Source organism: Mesoplodon densirostris, chromosome 16 (genome assembly GCF_025265405.1).
Source record: "Mesoplodon densirostris isolate mMesDen1 chromosome 16, mMesDen1 primary haplotype, whole genome shotgun sequence".
Taxonomy (NCBI): domain Eukaryota; kingdom Metazoa; phylum Chordata; class Mammalia; order Artiodactyla; family Ziphiidae; genus Mesoplodon; species Mesoplodon densirostris.
In genome coordinates, this window is record NC_082676.1 from 19,677,143 (window position 1) to 19,692,839 (window position 15,697).

At 56.5% G+C, this 15,697-nt stretch overlaps 1 protein-coding gene across 1 annotated transcript; it reads left to right on the forward strand.

Moving 5' to 3' along the window:
* Nucleotides 1-8,270: 8,270 nt before the first annotated feature.
* On the forward strand, nucleotides 8,271-11,144 carry MAFB (MAF bZIP transcription factor B). Its single transcript, XM_060077962.1, has one exon. The coding sequence runs from the start codon at nucleotides 8,292-8,294 to the stop codon at nucleotides 9,261-9,263; it is 972 nt and encodes a 323-aa protein (XP_059933945.1). The 5' UTR covers nucleotides 8,271-8,291; the 3' UTR covers nucleotides 9,264-11,144.
* The last annotated feature ends 4,553 nt before the right edge of the window (nucleotides 11,145-15,697 follow it).

Here is a 15,697-nt window from a genome sequence, read left to right on the forward strand (position 1 = left end):
GGGCCGGGATGGGGGGTGCTGAGACCGAGGAACAGATTCCTGAGCTGGGCTTGTCTGTACCATTTCTCCAGCGTGCAGAATGGAGCCAGACTCACAGTCCCGGGCTCTGAGGGCACCTTGTCTCCATGAGATATGAAAGAGAAATTAAGCACATTGCTTAAATACCTTTGGGATGCTCCTTTTCATTTCTACAGATATTTATTGAGTGCCTACTATGTGCCCAGCAGTGAAACAAACAAAGAAAAATGCCTGCCCAAGTGGAGGTGATCTTCTAGTCAAGAATGGGGTCTGACTCTGGCAGGGTATTCAAGGCCCTTCAAGTGTTGGCTTCTGCAGCTCTAAATCTAGCCTCTTTGAAATAGCCCCCCAAGTGCCTGAGATGGTACCTCTGTTCTGTGTGTTTGTTTGGGCTGGGCGTACCCCTGTGTCTTCCTGTACTTCTCTGATACATATCTGCTCAGCCTTCAAAGCCTTAGTTAAGTGCAGCCTTATCAGCCAACCCTTCCTCTAACCCCCTCCAACAGAACCAAGGGCTCCTTTGCTGGGGATCTGCCAGCATCACCACACTGCCTCTCCAGCTGCAACGGCAAGGTTTGCAATCCCCTGGAGGGGAGGAAAGATGCCATGCCCACCCCTGTGCCTCATCTCCCAGTACTGGTCACAGAATAGACATAAATAGAATTGACACGAAAAAATGAAAAACCTTGTTAAAATCCATTGTCGGTGTGGCCGTGGGGAAAGAGGTTACTTTCATATTTTTCCCGTGGAAATTTCAAGAGGTCCAATCTTCTTAGAGGCTAATTTGACAGTGTTAACGTTACAAATGGGTTCATCTTTCCTTCAGTTCGGCCATTTCATTCCTTACTCTCTATTGCAGAGACATACTCGTACACACGCAAAAAAGAGCATGTGAAAAGTGATTTGTCGTAGCATTGTTTGCAGTTGTAAAAGATGGGAAGGCATTTAAATGTCCATAAATACAAGACTGGATAAAAAACTACAGAGCATCCATTGGACGAACTGTCGCGCATGAGTTAAAAAGCAAAAAGTAGATCTCGACGTATGGACGCAGAAGTTGCTGAATAAAAATAAAAAGCAAAGCTGTAGCTCTAGACATATCTGTTAAAACTACATTGTTGCATTTTTTTACAATGAGAAAGTAGGTTTGTATATCTTGTATAGTTCATTTTTAAAAGAAGAAAGGGAAGAAAGAGATTGAGTAACCGTAGAAATTCCTGCCTGAAATGAGCCTGGGCTCAGATGCAGTCAAACATTATTCCCTCCATCAGCCCTGGACCCCAGTTTCCAGCAGTGGGATGGTGCCACCCACTTTCCCTGTACTCAGAAGCTTGCTCCCCAAGCTGTGATGAGAATGTGGTGGGAAGCTGGACCCCTGGGCCCCTGAAGAACATCCAGATAGAGGAGAAGGGAAGAGGGGAGACCAGTGGGATGGAATCTCTCAGATCATCCAGATTTCTCCTGAGTTGGTCCTTGGTCTAAAGAGGAAGGGTAAGGATTGGTTTAGGAATGATTGTTAATTAAGGGAGAGGAGAGGGCTGAAGGGTATTCAGGAAAGGCCTGAGGGTTCTGAGATATCCCTCAGCAAGGGAGCATCCGTGTTTGTCTAGTTGTTAATTTCATTCATTCATTCGTTCACTATTCCACAACTGTAATCTTGTTCCTCCTGGTATGAGATACAGAGATAACTGTCAACTTCTATATAATTTCCTAAGGTGTGTTTCTTGTATCCCAAACATCAGAATTACCTAGGGAACTTACGAAAATGCAAATTCCTAGGCTCCATGTAGACCTATAAAGCCAGACTGTGGCTCAGGGATCTGTATTTGCAACATGCTTTCTCAAGCAGAAAACATTTGGACTCGTTGGCCAAAGCGTTTCCCTGACCTCCTTGTATTATCTCCTAAGGCCTCTCCCAAATCTGAGGTCTACGCTGACCCAGCTTGGAGAGGGAGGGGATGGAGGGGAGCCCTGTCGCATGACTCTCGTGTGTGTGATTTCCGCAGACTGACCATGACCTTACCCCGGCTCCTGGGCTCTTCTCCCCACCTCCATTCCCAGCTACATCCCAAGTCTCTCTGAGGCCTGGGAAGAGCCACAGACCACCTCTTCTGTCTAAGGTCTTCAGAACCAAGGGACTGACTCAGTCCAGGCAGGGGGATGGCATGTGCAAATGCCCAGTGGAAGACAGAGCTTGGGCTGTGGAAGGACTTACAGAAGGCAGTGTGCTTGGAGCATTGTGTGTGTGTGGTGGGGGGGGCGGCGGGTACAGTGAGAGATGAGGTGGGAGAAGTTGGCAGGAACAGATAGATCATTCAGGGCCTGAAGGCCATGCTAAGGAATTCAGTTCTTTGTCCAAGTATTGAAGGAATCTGTAGTTAAGTCCAGGAGTAGGGGGTGAAGGTAGAATGAACGGATTCATAAAACATGAAAACTGGCTCTACTGTCCTGGGGAGAAGAAGAAAGTCTGAACCAAGACCTCTGTAGTCATCCAAGCAAAAGATGAGGGTGGCTTGGATGAGGGTGAAGGCACTGGATAGAGAAACCGAGGTCTCAAGTGATGGTTGAGCTGTGGGGGGATGAGGGCCTTTTAGTCCTGGGGAGCAATGATGAGGCTTCAGAGTCTGTAATGCTGCCCTTGGGGTCATGGGGAGGGAGTAGGGGGAGGGAGCCCTGCTGGTCATCCCTCACTGGCCTTGAGTGACAGCGAACTTATCAGCATTGAGCCATCTTCTCCCCCCACCCCACCATATGGATGGATGGGGGCTGAAGGTCAAACAGGCTGAAGTTCCAACTCAGGCCAGAGGCAGGACCAAGGATCAAGGCCAAGATTAGGGGTCAGGCTGAGGCCAAGGGTAAAGGACAGGACCTTGGAGAGGACTCTGCAAACTTTCTCTCTTTTGGCTTGCGTCCCACCTTGGTTTCTAACTCCCACCCTCAAGCCCCACACAGTCACAGAAGAGGGAAGAGAACAAGAGTCAGCCCAAGGATATTTGAATGCCATCGACCAGAGGACGGACACGTTCATCACTGCCTTGATAACTGAGCCCTCGGCAGAGACTTGGCAAAGGCTAGAGGCTCAACTGTGACCTGAAAGGAACCACTAAGTCTGCGGAGAGCTGGAGATCCTGACCCAGAGAGCAGCTGAAGTGCTGGGTCCCTGGGATGCCACCCAGTCGAGATCAAGACCACGTGCTTCATAGTATTCAGAGTACTGGACTTAGGGCCAGAAGCTCCAGCTTGTCGCCACTGTGTCACTAAAGAAATTACTTAACCTCTCAGAACTTCTTTCTTTGTGTAAGATGGGGATAATCCTCCCCACCTGCAAGGGCAGCTGTGGGACTGAATGAGTTGATAAAACTCTTAGGACACTGCAATACATCTGTATTTACCTACCTGCCTACCTGCCTACATATCTCTGTAAAATAAAGATAGTGATAGTCCACTACCTTATAGAGTTGTGAGAATTGAAAGAAAAAGTGAATGATAAAGGCTTTGAAAATCTCCGTACAGTTGGGACTGGAAATTATTATTAAATATCCCATCTGTACTGGAAGCTATACTGCCCAGTGGTTGTCTAACACAGCACTGTCTAATAGGAATAGAATATAAGCCACATATGCAATTCAAAAATTTCTAGAATTCACATTAAAACAAAGTAAACAAAGTAAAAAGTAAACAAAGTAAAAAGAAGCGGGTAAAATAGCTTTAATAATAAATTCCCATTCCCAGTGTGAGTGTGCGTGGGGGGTGGTGGTGTTGGGTGTCCCTGGTCTTCAAGGGAGCGAGCTGGGAAAAGGCTCTGCAGAGTTGGGGTAACTCTGGCTCCCTACTGGGACCTGCTGTATCCTTTGGGTGCTTAAGGCCAGCAGGATCCAGAAGCCCAAGAATACCTGTTAAGAAGCATTGGGTTAGAATCTGATGGCCACTGTGTGAAGCAGGGAGCATTGCAAGTGACAGTTGCCTTTGGGAAAGAGGAAGAGGAAGGGAGAACTATCTTCTGCCTCTTCTTGGAGGCCGAAGCCCTTGGGAAGCTCAGAGGCAACTGGATCGAAAAGAATCCCCTCCTCCCAAGGGCCTCGGGAAAGGTAGCCGAGATTTCAGGGCTCTTTGGAGGAGACAGGCGATCTAACATCTGGGTGATGCAAACGCAGAAGGCAGGCTCCTGGGGGTCCCCTAACTCAGGTTCCTCCCTGGCGGAACTCACCCTGGGGCCCTTGGGACCACCGGCTTCCGTTTGGCGACCCGGGATAGTACGATCCTGCAACGCACTTGGCGCAGAGGCCGGGGGTTGCTGGCTCTGCGATTCGAAGCGTTCCGCGTGCCGTGCTTCCCTAACACCCGCCACCCATACCGCCCCACACACCTCCCGCACTGCCTCCCACTGCACCCATGCACGCACAGAGACGCCCACTCGCACACCAAACACCTGCGGCCCTCTGGAAACGACGGGTGTACGGTGCACCTCGGGGCTGAACGCGGCTGCTGGGAGCGCCGCGCTAGACCGGAGGCGCACGGGAGAGCGCGCCGCTCTCGGGTTAGCGGGCGGGCTGGGCAGGGGCGGCCGGGAGCGACGCGGCGAACCTCGAAGCGGGCGAATGGCAGGGACCCTTCGTTCCCTTAGGGAGTAACTTTTTCACCCACTCCCACACGGGGTGCCCCGAGGCTCCGCTGTGGCTCGGACATCTCCTTGATCACCATCGGTAGCTGAAGAATTCCAAGGTGGTGCGCTCAGACGCATCGCCTCTGGCTCAACCTGGGGTGGGTAGGGAGAAGGGGTGAAAATTTCAAACTAGAGTTTGGGGGGTTAGAACAACAAACTGTTCAGAAGAGGTCTCTGGCAGCCACCAGTCCTCCTTAGCTTCCCTTCAGAAGCGGCTTGGGACACTACTCCTGTGTCTCCCGGCCTCCTTCCTTCCCACTTCTCTTCCTCGACTCTCCACTTCTCCCACCAGCCCTTCTCTTTACTCCCCCCACCCATTACCCACCTAGTCTTTCAGGGATGGGGTGTAGCCTCCGGGTACGCGTCGACCGGGAGCCCGGCACGCTGACCTTTACAGACCCCAGGCTCGGAGAGGAAGCGCCGGCGTCCGCAGGCGGGAGAGGGATGCCAAAGGGTTTGGGACGCCGCGACCGCGCGGCCGAGCGCAGCAGCAGCCAGGAAGGCGAGGCCGGGCCCCACTGTGGGGTCGGTTGCTCTGCAGCGGCTTTCACTCCGGAGCAACCTGAGCGTCTGCTTCACTTTTACCCAGTTTCCAACAGTTTTTGTTGGAGGTGGTTGGGGGTAGGGTGGGTAGAAGAGGGACTGGCTAGGCTGGGAGGGCGGCAAAGAAACGGGTTATTGGGGAAGGTGGACCTAAGGATGGAGAGTCAGAGCCTCAGTCAGAGCCCAGGGGAAGGGAGTAACCGAAGCACGAGACAGAGGCACAGGGACAAAGAGGAACGCGGCCGCCCAGACAAAGCCCGAGTGAGACTCTGAGACCGCGGCAGGATGCCCGCAGGGGAGCAGGAGGCTAGAACCCTCAGAGCTGGGGCTTAAAGAACCCTAGGGCCTCGATGGGCCACACTCCCGAGACTCAGGTTTGGTCCTCGACATCAAGGGTCAGACAGACCAGAGGGGACACAATGAGGGCACAGACCGGCCCGGCCGCCTCCCTGCACTCGCAGAAGGCCACGGTGTCCGCGGGAAGGAGGGCGCTGGCGGCTGGGGTCAGCGGCACCGGGAGAGGCTGGTGCGTTTGTCCGGACCTGGCCGCCTGTAGCCTCAGCCATAGTTTGCATAGAACCGAGACGGCCGACCCAGCGTAGCCTCGGAACTTTCCCCTGCTGAGCCGCGATCCGAGTACGCTCTGGCTGCGTGAGAACGCGGCAGGGACAGGCAGGGTGCTGGTCCGCAGCGCCCAGCTCCGAGCAGGGGCGGGGCGGAGGCATGGCCCGCCCGGGAAGCTCTCCCTGGAGACAGCCTGATCCTTTCTGCGGAGAGCACGCTTCTCGCAGAGGGTTGAAGACGGGCTCTTCCAGCACTACAGTTGCTGATCCATACCTTTCAGTCCAAGTTTTAGTTCAAATGTATTCATTTTATTAAAAATAGGCGGCCCAATATCATACCTCACTCGAGCCTTACCGAGGGCGCAAGAGAATACAGTTTTCAAAATTAATTGGAGGCAAATATTTTACCTTCTAACACTTGAAAAAAAAATCTGGCTGCGTCCGCATTAGTGGGCCCACCTGACCCCTACGCGCTGCGTCAGTCGTGCTGGTCCCGTACAAGCAGCGGCTGGACACACTCACCCAGTGCGCTCTTCTCCTGCTTTTCGCTGCTCGCGCCCAAAGCTGAAGAGCAGAAGGCGACGCGGGAGGCGGGTCGGGTCTCCGGTTACAGCGAATTTGCGATTTATCCGGTTTCTGCGCCCGGGCCGGGGTCTAGGGAGCTCTTATTTCGGGCCATCCTGTACCCGATACGGAAGGTGCGCAGCGCCCAAGCACTGTCTGGATGCCGTAGTGCGGTGCGCTCAGGGGTCCCCGTCTGCGCTCGGGGGAGGTTTCTCATCTGACAACCCTGGGGCCCCTCGCTGTGGCGTTTCCGCTTTCGGCCATCCGCCTAACTCGGCCTAGGATCTTCTCGAGCAGGGAGCCGCCGCCGAGCACCCCTCCCCGCCCCTCCGCCCCCCGATCCCCGGAGCCGGGGCGCGGAGTTTCATGGGGGGAGATCAGCGTGGAACTCGCGGCTGAGTCCGAGGACCGACCCGAGAACCTGTACGTGGCTCTAGGGGAATCTGTCTTGGGCTCCGGTGCACACACAGCCTGCGTTCCGGGCCGGCTTGGGTTGGGCGGGTTTGGAAGACCCAGCTGGGTCCGAGTCGTCGGCCGAGACTTCCAGTTGCGGGCCCCGCGATTCGGCGCGCCTTTGCGCACAGTGGCCACTTGGGGTCGCACTTTATGCCTGTTTGAGCCTCTCCTCGGCTGACTGACGCCGGGATCTGCTTAATCGTTACAAAACGTTCAAACAAAAACAGGGCCGGTTTCCCAGCAGCCAAGAGCCACCCGGAGCACCGTCCTGGGCTGGCCTCAGCCCCCAACCTCGGAGAACTCAGGGTTCACTGCGTTTGGCTGGGGAGAGGGCTTCAGAGCCTTTGCGCCGATTCCTTCCCCACTCCCTTCATCTTTTGCATTTGTGGGTGGGGTGTGCGGGGAGCGGCGGGGCCCGCCGAGTCCTGTCTCGGGGCTCGGCCACCACGCCCGCCAGGAGGGGGACGGCTCCCGCTTGGCCCGAGGAGTGTCCTCTGAGGCTGAGTTGGATTTGAACACAACTCTTCGAGCCCCAACCCTGCCCCCCAACACACAAACATGCTCAGCCCTGCAAAAACACAGCCACGCACTGCACACACACGGCCCGCGGCCGCGCTGCACACGCAGCGTCCGCCACTGGGCGGGGGACGCTTGGGAACAATGGACCCGAGAGGTGTCGTCCCAGCGCTCATTCTGAGCCTCCTGGGGGTGACACGGACTGGGGTTGGGGGAGCCAAGGTTAGTAAAGAGGGAGGAGAGCGAGCGGAGGGGTGGACGAAGCGGCCCAGCCTATGGTGGTGGAGGCGGGGGGGCTGGCACCGAAGGCGAGCGGGCGGGGGCCGGGACACCGAGGGGGTGGGGGGCTGGGCCCGGGCCGGCTGTCCCTCTCTGCTCCAGCCCTCCGCCAGGCCTCGGCGGCTCTCCGGCTGCTCGCGCCGCCAGTCAGCTGACACGGGGGGCGGAGGAGCTGTCAGGCGCGCCCCGCCCTGCGCCGCCGGTCCGCGGGGCCCGTACAGCTATTGGCCAGCGCGCCGGGCTGCCCGGGCCCCCGCGCCCCGGTGACATCAGGGAGGCGATAAAAGGCAGCGGCTGCGCCGGATCCCGCACAGCTGCACCGCCGGGCTGCGAGCGGCTGAGATCGAGAGAGCCCAAGAGCAAGAGAGCTAGAGAGCGAGCGGCGGGCGCTCGCCTGGCGCCACCCCTCGACCCGGCCGCGCGCCCCGCTCGCTTCTCCACCCCTCCCGGCTCGGCCCGGCCCCGGCTCGGCCACAGCCCCGAGCTCTGGGGCGGCACAGGCAGCCTCGGGACTCTCCCGCGCGCCGCCGCGTCCCCAGACAAAGGCTTGGCCGGCGGCCCCGGCCCGCTGCGCCCTCCGCTCCCCACCTCCCGGGCTCGCCGCTCTTCGCCCCCGCTCCCGGCTCGGCGCGCCCCGGCCGGCTGCAAAGTTTCCCGGGCGGCGGCGGCGGCTGCGCCTCGCGTGAGCGATGGCCGCGGAGCTGAGCATGGGGCCCGAGTTGCCCACCAGCCCGCTGGCCATGGAGTACGTCAACGACTTCGACCTGCTCAAGTTCGACGTAAAGAAGGAGCCGCTGGGGCGCGCGGACCGCCCGGGCCGGCCCTGCACGCGCCTGCAGCCAGCCGGCTCGGTGTCGTCCACACCGCTCAGCACGCCGTGCAGCTCGGTGCCCTCGTCGCCCAGCTTCAGCCCAACCGAACAGAAGACCCACCTCGAGGACCTGTACTGGATGGCGAGCAACTACCAGCAGATGAACCCCGAGGCGCTCAACCTGACGCCCGAGGACGCAGTGGAGGCGCTCATAGGCTCGCACCCAGTGCCACAGCCGTTGCAGAGCTTCGACGGCTTCCGCGGCGCGCACCACCACCATCACCACCACCACCCACACCCGCACCACGCGTACCCGGGCGCCGGCGTGGCGCACGACGAGCTGGGCCCACACGCGCACCCGCACCATCACCATCATCACCAAGCGTCGCCGCCGCCGTCCAGCGCGGCAAGCCCCGCGCAGCAGCTGCCCACCAGCCACTCCGGGCCTGGGCCGCACGCAGCGGCCGCGGCGACGGCGGCTGGTGGTAGCAGCAGCGTGGAGGACCGCTTCTCCGACGACCAGCTCGTGTCCATGTCCGTGCGCGAGCTGAACCGCCACCTGCGGGGCTTCACCAAGGACGAGGTGATCCGCCTGAAGCAGAAGCGGCGGACCCTGAAGAACCGGGGCTACGCCCAGTCGTGCAGGTATAAACGCGTCCAGCAGAAACACCACCTGGAGAATGAGAAGACGCAGCTCATTCAGCAGGTGGAGCAGCTTAAGCAGGAGGTGTCCCGGCTGGCCCGCGAAAGAGACGCCTACAAGGTCAAGTGCGAGAAACTCGCCAACTCCGGCTTCAGGGAGGCGGGCTCCACCAGCGACAGCCCCTCCTCTCCAGAGTTCTTTCTGTGAGTCGTGGCCGCTCCCGGCCCCCGCCCTTGCCCCGACCCGGACTCCCCGTCCCGTGTCCCCAGCCCCGGACTCCCCCGGACCCTGTCCCTGCCACGGCCCCAGCCATGACCTGTTTGACTTGAGGGAGAGGGAGGAAGGGCGCGCGGGACGCGGGCGACGGGAGGGCGCGCGGGCAGGCAGGGGACCTTGGCCAAGGCGAGAGCGGTGAGCGCCAGCGGCGCCTCCTAGACTCGAGCAGAGCCAGAGGGAGGCGAGGGGGTGGGAAGTCCCAGAGCAACTTTTCTCCAGGCTGGAGGGCGGCAAGGCATAGTCGCGAGGAGTCGCCAAGGCCGTCTGGAGACTCCTGGCTTCCTGAACTTTCCGCGTTAAGCCGGGGCCGCTTCCTCGCGGCCCGGAGCGTAATCCAGCCCAGCAAGAGAGCAGCGAGGAGAGGAAAGGAAAGGAGAGGGACCCTGGCGTCCCGGCAGGCGCGAGGCGAGGCCGAGCGAAGGAAGGAAGGACAGACGGACCTGTCTGTTCAGGGTCCGGAGAACACTGGCTCTCAGCCCCGAGACGCGGGCCTCAGTTAGGACGTTCTGCGCGCAAATCTCATCAGTTTTATTGCCTGCTCGATTATATAGAAAAAATACGAAAATCTGCATTAAAAATATTAATCCTGCATGCTGGACATGTATGGTAATAATTTCTATTTTGTACCATTTTCTTGTTTAACTTTAGCATGTTGTTGATCATGGATCATAACCCCCTTGTTTCTTTGGGTGAGAAGGGATCGCAGTTCGGAAACTCCGGCGGCTGCTTGTCGGGTTTCAGTCTATGGGCTGTAGGCTTGTAAATACCCGCCCCGCCAAACCGCTTAAGAGAACCTGGCAGCAAGCTGAGTGTCTTTGTTTGGGTTTATTATTATGGCATTTTTTTGTAAGTAAAAAAACAAAAGAAAAAACAAAAAAAAACTTCTGGGCATTTGCATCAGAAAACAACTTTGTCTTGGGGCACCCTTGGAAATTGCATGTTTTCTCCCCCTCCCCTGCCCCCCTTCGGTCCTCTTTTCCTCCCGTTCTAGTTTTCAACTTTGTTTTTGTTGGGAGAAAGAGGACTGGGGTCCCAGCTCCCTAGTACCAGGGCAGGGCAGCTGCAGAGTTTCACACCCTGGAGGCCGGGGAGTGTCCTCACATCACCTGGTTTTAGGGCTACGTTGACACCCCTAACAAGATAGGAAAGGAAAATAGATCTTGTTTGCTTTTTATTGCAACCAGAATCACCCCAGGGTCCCCATGAAACTCTCCAGGCCCGCACTAATTGCTGGGGCCAAAATGCTCCTCGGGTGACCGGCTTCACCAGCCCAGACTGCCCAACGGTGACCTGAACTTACGTTGAACCAATCACCACACTCAGAAAGTACCAGAAACCCAAACATTGGCAAGTAATTTTGCAACTTTCAAGTGCATTCTTTAGACCAATATGTTATGTGTGTTTCTTTCCCTGCTTTTGAGAGAGCGGGAGAGTTATTGGTGGTGTTACCCCCGCCCCCTTCAGTTGTATAGTAGTTATAGGGAAGATCTGGGTGTTTTTTTCTTTATTATTACTTTTTTCCCCCTGCAGGTCAGTAAGAGGATTTAAGTTGCACTGACAAAAATACCAAAATGAAAGCGTATTTTTTAGTTCTCATTTGAAATTGCTGGCGCTGCTGGCCGGATGCATTTTTGAGTTTGTATTAGTTGATAAATTAACAGTAATAACAAGATTGTATGAACCGCATGGTGCTTGCAGTTTTAAATATTGTGGATATTTGTCCTGCATCAGAAACGAGCTTCGGTTTTTACGGATTCAACTGTGTTGAAATCAAATTTGCCTCAACAGAAATTGTTTTTATTTCATGTACAATAAGGGATCAATTTCAAACCCTGCTTATGATATGAAAATATTAAAACCTAGTCTATTGTAGTTTTATTCAGACTGGTTTCTGTTTTTTGGTTATTAAAATGGTTTCCTATTTTGCTTATTAAAACCATGGAAATGGTGTTTATTTACAGGACTCCGCGTTCGCCTGTCTTTTCTTCTCTTGCCTCTTCAAGTATCGCCCCAGTTTGGGCGGCACTCTCACCCTTCCCCCGGCCAGTGGGGAAACAGACAAATCTGGGCAAAGCTCTCCCTTGAGTGTGTGAGTGTGTGTGTGTGTACCTGAGCCTCAAACGTGCCTTCCGCTTCTCACTCTAGGTACGGACACCGGTCAGGAGCCGGTTGATGAGCGGAGAGGGGGGCACACGCCACTTTGGCGGAGCTTTCAGGCTTGGGCATCAGGACTGGTCTGCTAGCCTGCTGGCTCTGAGGTTGGCTGAACCCAGGAAGCCAAGAGCTGCCACCCTGATGGGGAAGCAGGGTGTTTCTGGCAATCAGGCTCTTGGGCCCTGCCATTCTGGCCCTCCTGCTTGGAGCACCTGCTGGGAGCAACCAGAATTGCCCTAGAATGCCGGCTCTGAGTGGAGGCCTAGCCCCCTCTGCCCCAGGGCTTGTGAAAGCAGGTGGAACCCAGCACGAGGTCTTGGGGTGTAAGACCCTTCAGACAGGAAGCCCATCCGTGCAAACCGTTTGCTGCCACTCAGGCCTGGAGCCCTCAGCCCCAAGGAAGGGCACTGCACCATCGGACCAGGATCTCAATGACTCCACAAATCGGGGGTCGTAGGGGGTTGGGGGCATTGTTCTGGTGCGGCAGCTCTACCCAAATGCCCTCGACAGGGAGGTGGTCCCAGAACCTTTCCTTTCCCAGACTCTTAGAGGAGGCAAGGCCGTCTGTCTAGGTTCCTCCAAACCCCTCTCAGCCTTCTCGGAATCCCATCTATAACTCTGGGTAGGAACCGCCCCCTCCCACCACCTCTGGAAGAATTCTCTGCTTCTTTGGCAATGGCAGGTTCCAAGGGGTTTCTGACCTACTCAGACCCAGCATCTGAAGTCTGGGAGACTCAGCTTTCCAGCCCTCCGGCTCCCTGGCCCGAAATTCCTAACGTGGAATTTCAGGACCTGAATGGGGAGATGCAGGAAACCCAAGCAGTAGAACCCCAGCCAGGAAGTAGAGCTGGAAAGAGCCAAGGAGAAGAAAGGGGATGGTGAAACTAACGGCAATAGATTTTGGCCTAGGTCCCTGGAGGCCTGGGATTGGTGGTCAGGGTATGGCAAAGAGGGGGGAAAATCCCGACAGTAAGGATGCAAATAATACCAGAGTAATTTACATTTAGCAGAACTTTGGTGTTGTCTGGGAGGAGAGAAGTCAGAGATTCTAGCTTCAATTAAATGCCAAGGCCCAGTTCATTTCACCAACCCGAAGAGGTACCTGGCAGGGAGGGCTTTGGCTGTAATCTGGGAGTAGGATGGAAGCTGAGTCTGGCTGTGGGGTGATGCTACCGGTGCATGCACGGCGGAAGGAGCAAGGGGGTATGATAGCTGGGTAACTGCGTGTGCAAGTGCACATGCACAGAAGGGGTAAAAGCGTGCTCACATGAACGGTGTATCCCCTTTGGGGCAAAATAGTTCTGGCAGGTGGCACTCTGGAAGAAATCCGGATGCGTGGCTCGGGGCACCAAGGGAGATCCCCAGGACTCCATGCGGTGGAGACTTGACTCCCTTTGGAATCATCCCAAGCCGACTGGCATCCTCCACCTCTAGAGTCACCTGGACTCCGCCAGAAAAGACTCTGGGCTGGGAAGGGTCGCAAACTCCAAAGCGTTGTTCCTCCTTCCCCAGAGCACAGAGACACACACACAGTCCAGTGACCGACATCATCACGCTGTATCCAGAACGACACGGTGGCTCAGGCCGGTTTAGAGTGACCATCTGCATCTCTGAGAAGCTGACAATCCCACGACACAGTCCTAGTGACACACTGACACACAGATACACAGACATCCACATCCTGCCTCCACACTGATTCCCTCTCAGGCTCTGTTAGTCCCTGCGCAACCCACCATTGGAGCACCAACCGGCCCGGGAGCACGCAGACGAGAGCAGGGCGTCGGAGGAGGCCGGGACCTCCAGCAAGCAAGTTCCGGCCACATCCCTGCCCGCCGCCTCGCCGCAGACCCGGCGCCCAGAAGCTCCGGAAAGCGAGCGGGGGCCCGAGGTCCTTGGGTTCGTCCCACCCCGGCGGCGCCTTGCAGGCCGGAGGCTCCATTCGGTTCCCACCACTCCCCGCCACCCACGGGCTCCTCGCGATCCTCCGTGAGCCGGGGGAAAAAATCGTCCCCACGTCGGGTGTGCTCCAAGCCAGCACGGGTCCCACGCAGACAGGCTGGCGCTTGCCCTTGGGAGCGCATGGCGAGACAGACACACGGGCCTCGAGACTGTGGCTCCCCTGCAGCCTGCGCCCCGGGCTGGGGAGGCCCCGGTCCGGTCGCGAGCGCAGGCCCCCGCTTGCGACCTCGGAATCTCATGGGCGCGCGAGGCTGTGCTGGCTGGACCGGTCGGGGAAGGTGCCATCAGCTCCACTCTCCTGTCTGCTCGCGTCCTTACTTTCGTTGCCATTTCCCTTTCCTCGGCTCTTCCTTTGGGACACTCATCATTTCAGAAAACTTTCTCCCTCCGGTTCTCCCCCGCCCTTTTTTTCCTTTCTCTTCTGCCTTTTATGCCGGCGCGGACTGGCAGAGAGGGCTTTGAGAGCAGGCCCTGAGGTGCCGGGTAAGTGTGGGAAGGAGTGGAGGGATGGAGATGAGAGTCTGGCGTCCCCAGGCCACCGCGCAGCGCCGGAGCCCTGGCCAGCTGTTCTGGGCTCCCGCCGGCCCGACTCCGCTATCCTCCCTTTCCCCTCCTCATGCTTCCCCCAGCGGCAGGGCTGGTTGGGGATGGACCCGGAGCAAGGTCCTCGCTGGTGCGAGAGGGGACCGGTCGGTCTCCACTCTCCGTGAAAGGGGTCCCTGGGGAGCTGGGGCTGGGTCCTACACCCAGACCCTTCTTTTCGCACAGCCAGGCTTCCTTCAGTCCAGGGTCTCTGGGCATTTCTGTGGCAGGACAACCCCCTCCCCTGTCAGAGGTGCCCACATGCCCCCTGCCCACTCCAGCTGTGCCTACCCAGGGGCCTCACAGTGGGAGCTGCCAATAACCACGCCAGGTAACCCAAGATGGTCGTTTCACTTTTTCTGTGACCTAGAGATGCAGCTTCTGCCAAAGCCGGCAAAACCCTCAGCCACCCATCCCCACTCCTCAAGTTCTTTCTCTCCAGGCCTGGGAAACAGCTGGGTTTAGAGTCTAGTTCCCTTGCAGGCTTTCAGATGCAAAACCCGCTTCTGAGCCCTTCTGTTTTCAGAAAGGAAAACCCAGCACTGGCGTCTTGCGTAACCCTTCCCTCTACAGCCCTCTGTCCGCCCGCCTGGCCTCACAACCCTGAGATAGCAGTGTTTGGATTTGTTATGTAAGGACGGGAGGATTAGAGGTTTGCGCTGCCCCTCCTCCCCCCACCAAAATAAAAGTCCTCACATGGCGCATCCTGTAGACAGTGTCTTCTGCAGCAGCAGCTCTCCTGAAAGAATTCAGTCAGGGTAGAAAAGCTGCTCTGGAGCTTGTGCCCAGCACAATACTTGGGGGAGACATGCCAGCTTGCCATGAAGGGAGAGTCCCACGTGCAGGGTGTACCTGCTTTGAGGAAGCAGCCACCGTGAACCGTCCCAGGCTGGTACTTACCAGGCTCACAGGACTAGCCTCCTCTTGGGGAAGGCAGATGCTTCTGCTGCTGGAATGTCATCATTTCTACACTTCTTGCCCCTGCAGCAAGGTGTCCAGACCCTGGAGAGCACCCCTTTCACCTGGGGAGCTCACATTCTCTGTGCCTTGTGTGTCTTCACCATTGTGCTACATGCATTTTCCGTGCCTTACACGTGTTCTTAATATCTTGCACCCTTCTCCCTTGTCCTGCACATATTATCTTAAAAGATGCATTTAGATAAGAGCATCAGAGCTAACTGTTCTCAGCTGGAGGAAATTAAATATATCAGAGAAGTTGCTGCTCCAGTTTGGAAAACAACCTACCTTATTAATAACAATTTGTTCCAAAGCAAAACTTGGTTTTAGCTGCGTCTCTGCATTCTTTGCATGTGAAGGTACTTTCATGTAAAATAGCCACTCATTACACATTCCTTTTTATTGGCATCAAAAAGAAGATGATGTCCTCTAGGCTGGAGGGGCTGCCACAGAGGCAGTGCGAGGAGGCCTGCAACTTTTGGAAGAAGCCAGTTGCAGCGTGAGAAGAGAGCTGAAGCTCACAAATCCAATGTTTATATTGTTGTGTTTTCCTTTTTGGAGCTTGGGGGCTTTTATCAGGACTTACATTTCGTCCAATAAATAGACGGGGTGAGAAGCTAGAGGGTGTCCATTTCGGAGCCAGGGATGGTGAGGTGGACATTGATCCTGGCCTGTGACTCCATCAGAAGTCAGGAAACGAGGCTGTCCTGAGC